At 36.3% G+C, this 14881-nt stretch overlaps 1 protein-coding gene across 1 annotated transcript; it reads right to left on the bottom strand.

Moving 5' to 3' along the window:
• Positions 1-6635: 6635 nt before the first annotated feature.
• LOC139710292 (echinoidin-like) lies at positions 6636-10921 on the bottom strand. The gene is made up of 3 exons (XM_071622218.1): positions 10719-10921; positions 9479-9647; positions 6636-6866 (listed from the first exon to the last, which is right to left on the bottom strand). The coding sequence occupies exons 1-3, from the start codon at positions 10919-10921 to the stop codon at positions 6636-6638; spliced, it is 603 nt and encodes a 200-aa protein (XP_071478319.1).
• Between the last annotated feature and the right edge of the window lie 3960 nt (positions 10922-14881).

Here is a 14881-nt window from a genome sequence, read left to right as displayed (position 1 = left end):
ACAGATTCGCCCGCTTCGCCTTTGTTATTGATTTCGATGCTATAAAGCCTTTTAATTCTAAACAATGTTTTTTAAATGTTTTTCCCTCATGTGTTAAGGCAAAGCCTTGAATTTGTCATATGTTCTGTGTATGAACATATATATATATTATGTATATTTTTGTGTGTTTGTGCGTGTGTGTGATATTTCATAAATACACTACATCTACACGATATCTATATAAACATATATATATGTATATATAAATGTATATAATCATATACACAAATACATATGTATATGAGAGTGTGAGTGTGTGCGTAATAAAGATATGTATGACACGTTTTTACGTTTTCCATTGTTGGTATGCTATCACTCTGTGCGCTTCGAGTGTGCACTTCATGCATTCGGAGTATTATGTACTCTATCATATACATTATATTTGGAGTATTCAATATTACGGTATAACATAATATATCGGTTTTGTATTTCTATTTACTATGACACCATCAATTATTAAATAATATATTCATTTTTGCTAAAGGCACATTTGTCACACTTTTCTTTTGCTTCTTGTGATACCCCCAGCATTTTCAAATTGAACGCATGTTACTTGTACTTATACATGTATAACAGAATCGATGGAATGTCAGGCAATTCCCAGATACCCGTGGGACGCATAATGTTACACTGTTACATTACCATGACTACAAATAAATGTAATCTAGTTTTGTCTCTCGACCAGGTATGTATACATTTATCTCTTTCTGTCCATTTCTAGTTTAGTTTATATCTGTTTTTCATTTCGATTACAAATTTCCAAAACATGTTTATCATAGCTTTATAACAAGGTATAAACTCATTGTTTTGAGTAAATTTGAATCTTTGTTTTCCCTATGTCAGACAAAAGCCTGGCCTATAATAACGACATTGTAATGATTTAATGATTGGTTATGATGATTTAAGGATTTCCAAGATGGTAATCAAACGATTGCATATGAATGAACTACAGAGTTTGTGGTGAAAAAAAAAATACAAAGAGAAAATTAGGAAGACAATATACATATGCATCTTTGCATGAAGACAGCTATCTGAAAAGTACGAATATCATTAAATTTTCAGCGTTTTTAACTGATAAGACACGAGATTGAAAGTAGTTGAATATGGGGGGATTAGTGATAAATCGCACCAAGTGCTTCTGGAGAATGAAGATAAATGATATTGCAACGAGCAACATATGGTACACTAAAAATATCGTGAAAAAAGTTAAGGGAAATTTTTAACTTGGTGTTCAAAGTGAATTCCCATTATTTTATATAGACGATTGTACATTGTTGTATGATGACTGTTCTGTGCCTTTTGCCAAGTTGAGTTAAATTGGAGTCTTTTGTAAATGGGTTTAGTGGATTTTAGATTAAATAGATGTTATCCCTTATTAACACAAATTACAATCAGTGATATTATTGGTTTATATAAAGAAACAGGGAGATTCCATTGAGAAATTTTGTCAAGTTTTCTTGTGTAAAGTATTTCAAAATCCTTATATGAGTAAGAAAAAAATGTGTCAACCGCAAATTAATCCAGTGAAAAAATTAAGAGTGCTGAAGGAATTCATTATCATTGACCTATACAGGAAGCAACAATGATCCCAGGATTGATCCCTGAGGTAAAACACATGCAATACTATATTTCCGGGGTTTGTAATAAAGATTTGGAATGATACATCATTGCCTTTTGAGAGAAACATGTACGTTATTAATCCATGCAAAAGTGGTAAACCATGAATGTTGTATCTTTATCAAACTCTAAATATTTGAATAGATGTATCACGATATTGTATGAAATTTATTGGAAAGATCCACGATTTTACAATTATTTGCCTTTTATTTGCAAACAAATCAGTATTTTTTTCTAACGAATAGATCCTTCATATAGATTTAACCCTGGAACAGTTTATCCAAAAAAAAAATCCTAATTGCAGCACCCTGTATACCACATAGTATAAAATGTTCAAGAACAATAACAGCTATTGGCACACAAAGCATACATCATAGATTAAAAGTAAGTCAAAATTTGACAACAAAAAAGAGTTGAGGGGGAATGAAACAGGTTAACCAATTGTAAGCAAGCGATATAATGACGTGTTGATTTGTCTGATCATGCGATGGTATAACTTCATTATTAGTGAGTTTAACATTGATGGAATGAGCTTGCGTATTTTTTAGGAATTTGAGTGATGAAAATAGACGGATACCTGTTAAAACAAAAACAAAACAAAGCAAACGAAAACATACAAACAAACACAACGACAATCTAAAGGGCTTTTTACACTTGTAAAATTTTGCTTAGCCCCGGACCAACGGTGGGGCTAAGGGGGGGGGGGGGGGGGGGCTTAGCCCCACCGTTGGTACGGGACTATCCTTAGCCCACTTTCTGTTTACACTCGTTTTTGCCAAAGTGGGCTAGCCCCACCGATAGTACGGTACTATCTGGCCCTGCAAAATAGCAGGGGTTAGCACCGCAATTGTGGTGCCAAGCAAGTGAGTGTAAACAGAACGAAAAAATAATCCTGGGCTAAGCGACGGAGACGAAGTCCGACCCTCACTGACCAATCAGAAACGAGGTCATCAAGTGCTGCCGGTGCGTGCGTGTACGTGTACAGTACACAGCGTAATTATGAATATTCATGTGGTTTGGAAAGTCCTGGGCTAAGAAATACGAGTGTAAAAAGGTCAGTCTTCTCCTTAGCCCCGGACAAGAGATAGTACGGGACTAATTGGCGAGTGTAAAAAGCTGAAAAAATTGGTACGGGACTAACGATAGTCCTGGGTCAGAGAAAGTCCGGGGTTAAGAAACACAAGTGTAAAAAGCCCTTAAGCGCACAGCTAAAGTATGATATATACCTGCCTTTACCGCAGTGCGATATCATATTTCTGTCGTGTAATAAATAATTAAATGCAGCCCCGAGAAATTTATGCTTTGACTTCAAGAGTGGATGCATTTGAAAGTTGGCGTATGTTACTCATTTTATTTTCTTGCAAGATTATTTGCTCCCATTACGATGAATTAGTATCCGTCTTGTACTTTCTTCAAGCTCTACTTTACACAACCATAGATAATTTGTCTTCATGTTAAATGTATGTACGTGTTTGTGTACGTGTGTGTTTGTGTTTGTGTATGTGTAATTTCTCTTTCTTATCGTTGTATAAAGACAGCCTTCTGAAAAAAAAAATGTTTATAACTTATTTTGGCATTATTGTGAAGGAAAAAAAGCGACTAATTGTACAGATTCAAAATGCGGGATTACGCAGAGAAAAAATTGAATTTGTTTGAATTTGTGATGAACGTTTGAAGAGCTCTAATTGATCGTGGTCGCGGGCATCTAGCTCGGCTTATCAATAGGTTAACGATCACATTTCGATGAAATTACATCAAAGCAGTTAGGTTTTGTGAGTCTATGTGATCTATGAGTAGTTATTCCTTACTTTGCCACAGTTGCATAATTCAGACGTACGAGATACATTATATATTATGTGATTTTTTTTTTCGCCAAAGTTTCCGAAGACTATTTCACAACTTTTATCTTAAAGCTCAGGAAATTACTGTTTAACCTTCTTCAAGGAGCACTTTCCACAAAAGTCTTCTATGAAAGTGCAAGATTGTTTTGAAGCTATGTTATCACCGATTATCCAGAAACTTAATTATGCAGAATAGGCAAATGCGTGTTAGGAAGATAATTTATACAGGCTTATCCTACCAGGTAATAAGATCGAGGGATGTAACACATTTTTAAAATAATGCATTTGTTAATTGAAATATATAACAAGTCATTCCTGGAGGGCAAGCATGGTGAGTATAATAGGGTGCTTCAACAGGAAGACTTTTTGGGGTTTTTTTCACTTAATATTTCATTTGACAGGAAATAGTCAATCACTTTCACCATTATTGCCATATTGCATGATGAACCATATTATGAAAGATTGCAATTACACATAGGTCAGGTTTATTTGATTGCTTACAGGTGAGTAAGAACTGAGACATGCACGAGGACTGGGAGAGTGAGCTGATTGTGTGTGTATGTGTGTGTGTGTGTGTGTGTGTGTGTGTGCGTGTGTGTGTGCGCGTGCGTGTGTGTGTGTGTGTGTGTGTGCACTTACCCATGGTGTAAAACAAGGACGCACATACGAGCTTTACATTTAAACCGAGGACGTCCTCGGTACGTAGACCATTCCAAACGGTCTGCTTTTGCATGCTTTTGCACGTAGGGTTACATGTTTGTAGGTCCTCCACTAGCATTATTGTAAAAAGTCGTCGGTTGGATGGTAATACATGTATACGAATGAATCCTCGGTTTACAAGACTCCTACTGACACACAGGTCCTCGGTTATGTGGTAAAATTCTTATTGGTAAAACAGGTCCTCGGTTTCCACCATACACGCGTATGAGTGTGTGTGTGTTTGTGCCAGTGTGTGGAAGTATATGAGTGCATGCACATCTATATTTGGATGTGTGCTTTAATTAGAAGATGTATGGTGTAAGGGATGGTACAGTATTGGTGGAGACGGAGATTGAGGTTTTAACTTTTTGCGAGGTACTATAAGAAACTGTTTATGAAATGTTACAGAGCATACCATTCTATAAGGGGGAATTCGAAGTTTACTTGATGACAATCAGCTATGAAATGGTTGACATATCCAAAAACAAAGTAAAACAAAGCGATCCCAATCAAAGGTGGGTCCACCTTTTATTAGTATCACTTTGTTTTGTATATCTCAGCCATTTCAACACCAATTTTCGTCAAATAAACGCTGAATTTCTTTTGGAAGTACATGCCCTGTCATATTTCTTAAGAAGTTTCTCATTATCTCACAAACAGAAGTAAGAAACTTGAAGCCAGGTCTCAACTAATACAATACCATCCCTTTATTAGTGTGTGCGTGCGGTGGGGGGGGGGGGGGGGGAGGGGGTTACAAAATCAAGATTTTTACTCATATCATTTTTTTTTTCAATGATGATTTACAAGATTAATTTTGAGTATACCTGTTTTCTCTCCCCGAGAATGATGCAGCTTTTGCAGTTTGTGATTTGGTTTTCTATACATTTTTGTACTTTGTACAAGTATGTATTGGTCAAACACGTAACTGAATGAAGTTGACACATTTCTCATGATTACATTGGATATGATTACTGAAGTGCAATACAGATAGCAAAAACAAAATACAAATCAATTTAAACACTCTATCTTTATACACACAGCGCGCACACACACAGTCATGTAAAGGACAAGATGGCAGCTACAAGGAGAGCCTCACAGATAAATGACTAGAACTTCTTGCATTCTTTCTCTTCTTTCTTAGGAACACATTGGCATATTTTCTGTCTTTCTTTCTTTTTTGGTTTCTTTGCGTTTCAAAAACACAGTCTAGAATGACTACACTAACGAGTACAAAGGAGAAAGAGTATTAAAGCATTTCTCACTCCAAATTATTGATACTTTCATGAAATTTAATTGATATTCAAGAGATTATTGATACTTAAAAGCTCAGGAAGCTTTTTTTTTTTGATATCCAAATTCAACTTCAAGTGAATTAATAAGCTTCTTTATTAGGTCGTCGTGTGGTTCCATACATTCTTCACTCTCTCTGACTTACTCTATATCATTTTCTGACGAGTTTATTATACTTCTTTAGCTACAATTCAATTTCACTTTGTGAAATATTCAGATACAAAATCAAAGTATTCCATTCACCGCAGTGCGGACTAGGACCGACAGAATCATTTCATTCCAGAGATTACGACGTACACGTACACTGACGTAGAACATTAATATACAGTATGTATATTCAAATGTTATAATCATACAGTGTATGTGTTTGAAATGAAATACAACGAAACGAAAGAACGAAAGGAAACGGCATAGACAACAAGCACAGTATAAGAGCAAATTTATTTGTAAAAGTTTTGGATAAAGGCACAAGTGCTCATTGACACTGCACAGACACAGGCTTTCAAATTTGTTATCTTGTGTAATAATCAATGACCTGAAACCCAGAAAATCTAAAAGAAAAACTAAATTGATCGATTTGGATTGAATGTTTAAGTCTAACGTAACTTGAAGTCTTTAAAGGTTGTGAAGAGAAGCAAACTATAAAAAAAAAAACTCGCGGACATTTCCTCTTGTTGTCCCTTCCAGACAGGGACAAAGAAGATAAGTACTAAGATTGAAGAGTTTTATTGGAAAATTGGCTAAGCCCCATTTATTAAACATTTCAAAGTAAGTCCATCATCAGTTAGAGCAAAATTAAAGCTTTCCAGCAATACCTCACTTGTAACACAACAATCAATATTTTTGAAGTTATGATTAAAAATATCCTGTATGTTCTTATTGTTTTCGTTGCTTTTTAGCAGCGTGAACCAGGAATATCTCAACTTAACAGAAATGGATTTAGCTCGCATTGCAATAAAACTCTTCAATTGTATACCCCTCAACCTAAAAGAAAAAAAGAAGGACACATTGTTCCTGTTTGCACTAAATACTACACATTAACTCGTTGTCAAAGTCGTTCCGTTTGGTTGTCAGACGAAATGATTCAGCCCCAGCATGACGTCATAAAGGCACATGCAGGGAGCTTTTGGGTAGCGCGACGATATTTATTTAGGCATTCATTTTACACATGAAGTGGCGAACCTGGTCGCCGGTGCAAGGGAGATCGTTCCATCTTGCGTCACTCCCGTACCGATTCATGTGCACGCAGTCTTCGCGACCCTGATGGTTGTCCGGCTGGCCCGGCTTCCAGGCTCTGAAATTGAGGGGCGTTCCGTCACTCCATTCCATGGTGCCCTCCCTCCGAATGTCATTCAGTCCCAGCCACATCATTGCACTTTGCTGTCGAGTGAGGGCAATGTGGACATTGCGCATTTTTTACGGTGCGTAATATTAAAAAAAAAAAGGTAATCCAACTTTGGAGGGCTACAGAGGGGAACTCTTCCTCTTTCCGTTGATGCCTAATTATGTTGACAGATGTCATGCACGACTGAGCACATGAACTTTAAAGACAACGATGACAAATTGCACTTTTTCCAAGTTTGCGTGTTATTGTGAAGGAACAATGCATGTCTCACCTTGCTCACTGCATGGGTGAGATCTGTCGTTGAAAGTGGTCAAATCATCAGGCCAGCCTGCACTACTGCAAGTTCGTGTTTAGGGTTTCTTTTAATCTTTTATGGTTCATAACTTTCGACATTGCCATGTTGTCGGTAACTTGGTTCTTCCCATAAAGGGTAAACCATTATCCATTTTTCTCTCCTCATATTCAAGACATGGTTTGTCGCTGCGAATTGTGTTTTGAATATTAACAGAGAAAATGAACTGTGTGGGTTGGCCTCTGTTTGAGCGACCAAGTTATCGGACAGGTGGCCATGTTAAAGGTTATGGACCATGAAGAAAAAACCCTAAACACAAATCCTAAACATAAACCTGCATTCGTACAGGCTGGCGTATTTGACCACTTGCATTGACAGATCTCATCCATGCAACACGCAAACTTGGAAAAAGTGCAATTTGTCATTGTTGTATTTAAAGTTCATGTGCTCAGTCGTGCACGACATTAATTTGTCAACATTAGGTATCAATTGAAAGAGGAAGAGTTAACCTTTCCTCACAACCAACATTGCGCTCTCCATAGCTGATGATTATAGAATTGTAGCCCTCCAAAGTTTGATTAATTCTTTTTATATACATCCTGTATATAGTTATATAAATGTTGCAAATTCAAGAATCACATTTAAATGTAGCGATTACGGGGCTTTAAAAAACAACTGTGTAACCCAAACAACAACAACAACAACAACAGAGAATAGCATAATTACGTTAAAAAGTCATCTTTCCATAAAGTATTTGATTAGTGAATAATGAATATGAAAGACCAAACAACAGAAATGTGGTTTCTAGGGTTTGACAACTTAATACCTAAGAAGTTCTCGCGTGCTTGCAGAACTGTCGATTTTTACTCTAATCTACTAATCCATAGAAATGTATAATGTATAAGAAGTTTGTGAAAAAAAAAACACATGCCGTAATAACACGACCGTTGAGCCGTTGAGTAATGACGAAAATGCGAAATAAGGCCGTGTCACACCTTTCCGGGCAAGCCTTGCGTGCGACTTGCGAAGAACAATTTTTACTACCCGAAGGTCCCCACAGATGACCCGCACATGACAGTAACTAGCACGTATCTCACTCGTAGTCGCCCGGAGGTGCGCACGCAAATCCGTTTGACCCTCAACCATGTTTAGGCCCTGTCACACCTTTCCGCAGATCACACGGAAAACACGCAAGTAGAAGGCAAGTAGCACGCATCTTGCAGGAAAGACACAAACATTCTTGTCCGCCCGTAGAAAATTCTCCTGCGTGCTGGGAAATCCCTACTTGCAACGAGCCCTCGTAGCTTGCCCGGAAACATTCCGTAGCAGCCACAATCAGGTAAGCTCAGACACTGTAGTACTTCCGGTGAACTTTTCGTTAGTATTTCTCATTTTCGTCATTACTCAATGGCTATCGTGTTACCATGGCATGTTTTTTGTTGTGTGTTTTTTTTTTCACACACTTCTTATACGCGCGCAGTTTCCTTACGATCCGATTGAACGCTATGGTAGGCCTACTGCTAGGACACGATTTGATCATCACATACTACACACTGCAAAAAGTCAGGTGTTAAATATGAATCACCGAGCTTGTGTCAAGTTTCCGGTGCTCATTTATGGCGTTAGATGAACACCTCTACATGTCATTTCAAAATATAGAATTTTTTTTGAATAGTTTTTACTTACTGTTCTTCTTGTTCATTTTGAACCTCAACAAGACAATCAAGAATTTTCCGATAAAGTATTTGATTTTTTGAAAAAAACGGTGTGAACACATTTACAACGCAGTAACACCAGTTGATGGTCTCCTTTTGAAGCTGGACTAGTGTTATACCATTGGCATTAATAACAGCAATATCAAATCAACACAATGCGGTCTCATTATTGAATTAACACCAGTGCAGTGTCAAAAATATCACCACCTACACTGTCAAATTAACACCACGAAGTGCCAAGTGCACACCATCACAACATACTTTCTACACCTGTGGGTGTGGTCCTCTATTGACACTTGATCTACGTTAGATTTGACACCCATGGTATTAAATCTAACACCTATGTTTTTGCAGTGTAGCAGCGTTCTATACTCTCACTACTGAACGGGTGAGGGCGCTTGCGGTAATAAGTATTATACCGACTTTTATTATTTCACACTCTTTGATCTCGAAGTAGGCCTACTACAAACTTTCTGGCAAGTCGGACAGACAGACAAATTGCTTGGTAGATCTTTTCCAGTGTAAGCAAGCAAATTTCAAAATGGTGGAAGATGATTGTTAAGGCCCTGCCGAGTATTACATGTATATAGCTTTGAATTAGCCTATTAGAAGTTCCATTCTTTTTGAAAAATATTCTTACCCCCAGTCCACATTGAGAGTTGAAGTAGTTGTACACAAAGTTTTGTTCCCCCTGGGAATGGATGGACGCCAGGTGAGCAGTGGCACATGGGCAGGTTGCTCTGTTGAGCGGCCTGAATGTCTTGCAGCGGTTTTCGGCGCCGTTCCAGGACAAATGTTGGTTGAAGTACCTGGCATTCACGATTTAAAAAAAAAAAAGATACCATGAATCTATATACAATGTAAGTGAGTCGATTAAAAGAACAGGGAAGGAAACAGGCAAGAGCCACCAAAACACTAGTCGCATTTGTAAGCGATGAACAACTGAAGGGAGTGGAGGTAATGATACCTATTTGTCATGTTTGTCGAAATCAAAATACATGTATCCTGACTTAGTAATTGTCGATGAGGCGACTATCTTTCAAAATTTCAACAAGTCGTAAATATATAGCTTTCAGCAGTGCATAATTCCACCACATTCTGTTTTCTTTGCTTCTTTTGTTTTCTTTGTGTGTGTGTGTGTGTGTGTGTGTGTGTGTGTGTGTGTGTTCTGCTGTTGGTTTGTGATCACAGCAACATTGATAGGCCTATATAACGAGGAGAGAAGATAATTATAAGCAAATTGCATGTGGTTACGCTTCGCTGGTACCCAGCAGAACAACAACAACAACGAATAATATAATGCACAATTATAAAGGAGATGTTAACTACTGTATGAGATTTCTAACTTTGTTTCCTTTTGTTTGGGGGGGGGGTTGGGGGTTGGTGGTTCTGTAGTAGACTTGTGATCACAGCAACACTGATAATGTAGCGATGAGAGAAGATAATATAAAGAAATTGCATGTGGATACACGTTGGAGGTGTCATCCACCACTACCACCACCACAACAACAACAACAGCAACGGATATTTATACAATACACAAAGCGATGTTAACTCTGAGATGTTTAAAGGAGAATTCCTACTCAGAAACCGTACAAATTCAACTTTTGACAAGAGTTTCTGAGTTATCTCAAACTTTCGTTGATGTGTTCTACTTATATTGCTACATTGTTATAAAGCCATGTATGTTTATTCGGGTTTCATTCCCTTTTCAAAGACATCAAAATAACAATGTTACGAATGGATCAGGAAGTGAAGAAGAGGGATAGAAGGAAAAAAGAAACATCACGCACTCAAAATATTGGTTTACTGTACATTGGTTATACCTACATTCAAAAATATTATTGAACTTAGATGAGTAGGCTACTGTTTACTCTTACTTGTAGCAAAAGCGACCGTAGGCCCTCCAGCCAGATGGGCAGGCGGCCTCTGCCCCTCTCGGCCCGGTGAGCATTCCGGCAAAGAGCACGATGAAGAGAGTGGTAGCGAACTTTGGAGTAGCCATCACGTTGTCGGGCTTGGAGAAACACAAGTTTGGTGATGAACCGTCACGTTGTGTCTTTCTCCTGCAGAAATAACCCATATTTATACGATTTCGCCCTTGCCAAAGTATAGCGGGGTGTGACTTATCTGATATGGGCCTAGTTCTCATGTATCACGTTTTATCCACTTGACGAAGTGCCAATCAAAAACAGCGCTTTGACGCGGATGAAGAAAAGAAATCATGAGAAACCCAAGGCATCATCTCAACTCACCTTTTAATATATGTCATTAGTTTTCTATTTTCTATTCACATCACAGACACCCACATATTCAAAAATAAAAGAAAGTATCTACTTACAGGAACTTCGCAGTTCAAATGTATGTTAGCTTATATTGTTTCATGATATCCTGAGGCTTTACGTGACGAAGTGGATATCCAAATATGTGCCAATATTTTTGCCATTTGTCTTCAGATTACTTCGATACATCTAAAAAAGAAAAAAAAAACTTTCAAAATTATATTGTTACTGATGTCATCTGTCAATCATTGCTACAGTACTAATTTGTAACCATAGTAATGATGATATTAGTAATAATGAGTAGTCCAATTGACAAAGTGCCAATAAAAACACCTCTCTGACGTGTGTAAAAAAAATAATGAGAAACCCAAGGTTTATTCTATTCACATCACAGACAAGCACATATAGCACATATTCAAAAAGAAAAATTAAACATTATCTACTTAAAGGAATTTCGGGTAGCCAAAAGAATATCTAAATATGTGTCATATATTCTAAATAGTATTTTTATATCCTTCTTCAGATTACTCCGATACATCTTGCAAAGTAATACTTTGTTGGTACAGGTAATGTAATCTGTTAATAAGAGCTAAATATTACATATTAATATAATTATGTGATCTTGCATCACAATCAAAACCAACAAATAGTCGCTAGATATGGATTTTCAGGTAAGGATAGATTCTGAAAAATCAGGCTCTAAGCTTTGAAATGATTCATGTCCCAATTCAAATGGACTTTCCTAACCTATTTAGATGATAGAAAGAAAGTATACACTCTGGAGAAGAGTTTGATACTAAGAAAATATTCTACAGAAAAGAGCCTCTAAAGTTTTTGGTCTATTCAAGTACAGTGTCTAATCTTACCCAACCCTACTTACTAGTATGCTCTGTGCAGTAAATGGAACAAAAAACACAGGAATTGAAACTGTAAAACAACCACAATGAAAGGATCATAAGATTGAGCTAAAATTTTGCACACTATTAGCACACTCTCTCCATGACTATCACAATACCAACTTTCAAAACAGTAGCAACATTCTTTCAAAAGTTACTATAGAGTTGAAAGTGAAGAGTGTTTAAAGAGTTTTCAAAAATGAAAATGGACCTTTAAGGTTTATAACTTATCACTTTATTGCACACACACAAAAAAAAAGTTCCAGAAAAATTGCAAAAATGTGATTTCCCATTCGTTTTATGATCCCAAAGATAAGAATTATGTAGAAGAAGAATGGTTCTTCCAGAAAATATATAAAGCTTAAGAGTAACAAGGCTGTCCCATTTCACTTACTAGTATTTAGAGTCCTCACATAAAATCGAATGTTTGATTTTTTTTTTTTTTGTTGGTTTTGGTGATGCACGGGTTTTAAGATAATGAAAAGGATACTTAGTCTAAAAAATAGAAATGTTATTATAAGATATATGACACTAATTAAAATTTTCATTTGGCCATAGAATATTTTATGATTATATAATATTATTGTAATAGACATATTGCGGTAATCATAACTCATCACAAGACAGCATGCACATAATATATACAATTATATATAATACACTCAGCAAAAAAAGTAAGTTCCCCCCTAGCATTTTTGGATATATCTCAAAAAGTATTTTACCGATTTTCATAATTCAAACGGAAATGGATAAGGAATTTTATTACTCATAACATGAATGGCAAATCATTGCCATTCTTGCTCGCTTTTCACTTAATGATATCCCAAAGATTCTCTTCTGAATTACAGTCAGGCTATCTTGCAGGCCACTCCATACGTTCGATGCCATTTCCCTCAACAAACTGATCTACAACTTGAGCGCATGATGCAAAATGACCATAGGCACATTAATGTGATCAACCCAGATTGGGATTACAAATCACATGGCTTCTACCAACTTTTCATATTGAAAAGGCTATTGTTTAAAAAGTATGCATAACATCTTTAATAGGGAAGCACATTGTACCTGAAGAAATTCCTGAGAATTGCACAATTTAAAAAGGTCATTTGCTAATTTACATAGGAATGTATATAATATGCTTCATATAGCCTGAAGTGCAACTTTTTTCCCATGCATTTTGACATAGAATGCGTTTTTTTACACCAATGATAATATCTGGTGGCAATGATATGCCACTCATATTTTGAGTAATGAAATTCCCTATCCATTCCAGTTTGAATTATGATAATTGGTGAAACACTTTTTTGAGATATGTCCAAAAATGCTAGGGGGAAGTTACTTTTTTTTGCTGAGTGTTATATACACGTGTATATACATCTTGTATACAGTGCGAGAAGAAGAGCAATCGTGGACGTAGCTAGTGATCAACGTGCGTGTCTATTGCCGAGCTTTCGGTCTCATTAGGACCTTCATCTTGGCTGTAACGATACAAAAATGACTCACTCGTATGGCTACACTGATAAATATATGAAGAGTTTGTTCGCAAAAACCGATAAGTCCATTTTTGAAGATTTTGAAGTATTGTCTCTGTCATATAGTACAGAATAATACCTTTAAAATGATATATTGGTCATTCCATATAAAGGTACACTTTTGAAGTTATGATCAAAAGAAGCAAAAATTTTCTTATTATTCTCGTTATTTTTCTTGACCTTTAATCGCAAATATCTCCATTTAGCAAATATGGACTTATCGGTTTTTGCGAACAAACTCTTCATATATGAATATATACTATACACTAATATAAATCTAACTGGCGTGAGTCTATAATGACTATGTAATCAATCAATCCGTAATTGTATATCAGAATACAATAATAATTTACATAATCAATTGCATATTATTGAATACATTTCATATCAAACTCGTGTTATTAATTGAGATGAAGGTATATAACAAAAACACCAATTCCATATCTTCATATTGTGTGTTGTATAACATAAGACTGTAATAGTATCAACATATCAACATATCAACAACGTCGACAACATAAAAATGTCTAGTTTGATACAATTACGGATTGAGTTATTACATAGTCATTCGATAGACTCACGCCAGTTAGATTTATATTAGTGTACTATGTATATATATATATATGTATATATTTATCAGTGTAGCCATACGAGTGAGTCATTTTTGTATCGTTACAGCCCTGATGAAGGTCCTAATGAGACCGAAAGCTCGGCTATAAACACGCACGTTGATCACTAGCTTGCTCTTCTTCTCGCACTGAATAATAATGAAGGAGCTGCACTGGTGCTGTAAAATGGTCGAGACCCCTTCTCGCACTCTCTCTCTCTCTCTCTCTCTCTCTCTCTCTCTCTCTCTCTCTATATATCTATATATATATATATATATATATATATATATATATAGATAGATAGATAGATAGATAGATAGATATCATACATATTGTAGTTCCTTTAACACAGGTATAAAAGCATGTTTATGAAAAACACCTGTCAATCAATTTAGACCAAGCAATCTGACTCTGACATGTACATTAGGAGCATAAAAGAAGTAGGATGTTTTTGAGATGATACCAGAGCAGTATTAGCAGTATATCTAGTTTGTTATTATCTAACGTCAATATGATTTACGGCCATGTTTCCCTGTATGTGGTATACTATGATTGAGAGATCATACTCGGTGTACCAGCATGAAGACTGCAACCATCATTATCTGATATCATGATGAGTCATTCTGTGTTTCTTTGTTCGAGCGCGAAGTATCATATTCAATGTATTGTGGAGAGTGGAACCACTATTTTCTGATTGTGATTTACAACTGTGTTCCCGGATGGCG

This window comes from Diadema antillarum, unplaced genomic scaffold, assembly GCF_040938485.1.
Source record: "Diadema antillarum isolate AM-2024a unplaced genomic scaffold, OU_Dant_1.0 seq00001519_RagTag, whole genome shotgun sequence".
NCBI classification, from domain to species: Eukaryota; Metazoa; Echinodermata; class Echinoidea; order Diadematoida; family Diadematidae; genus Diadema; species Diadema antillarum.
Note: the sequence above shows the minus strand (reverse complement) of the source record. Positions and strands in the feature narration are given on the sequence as shown.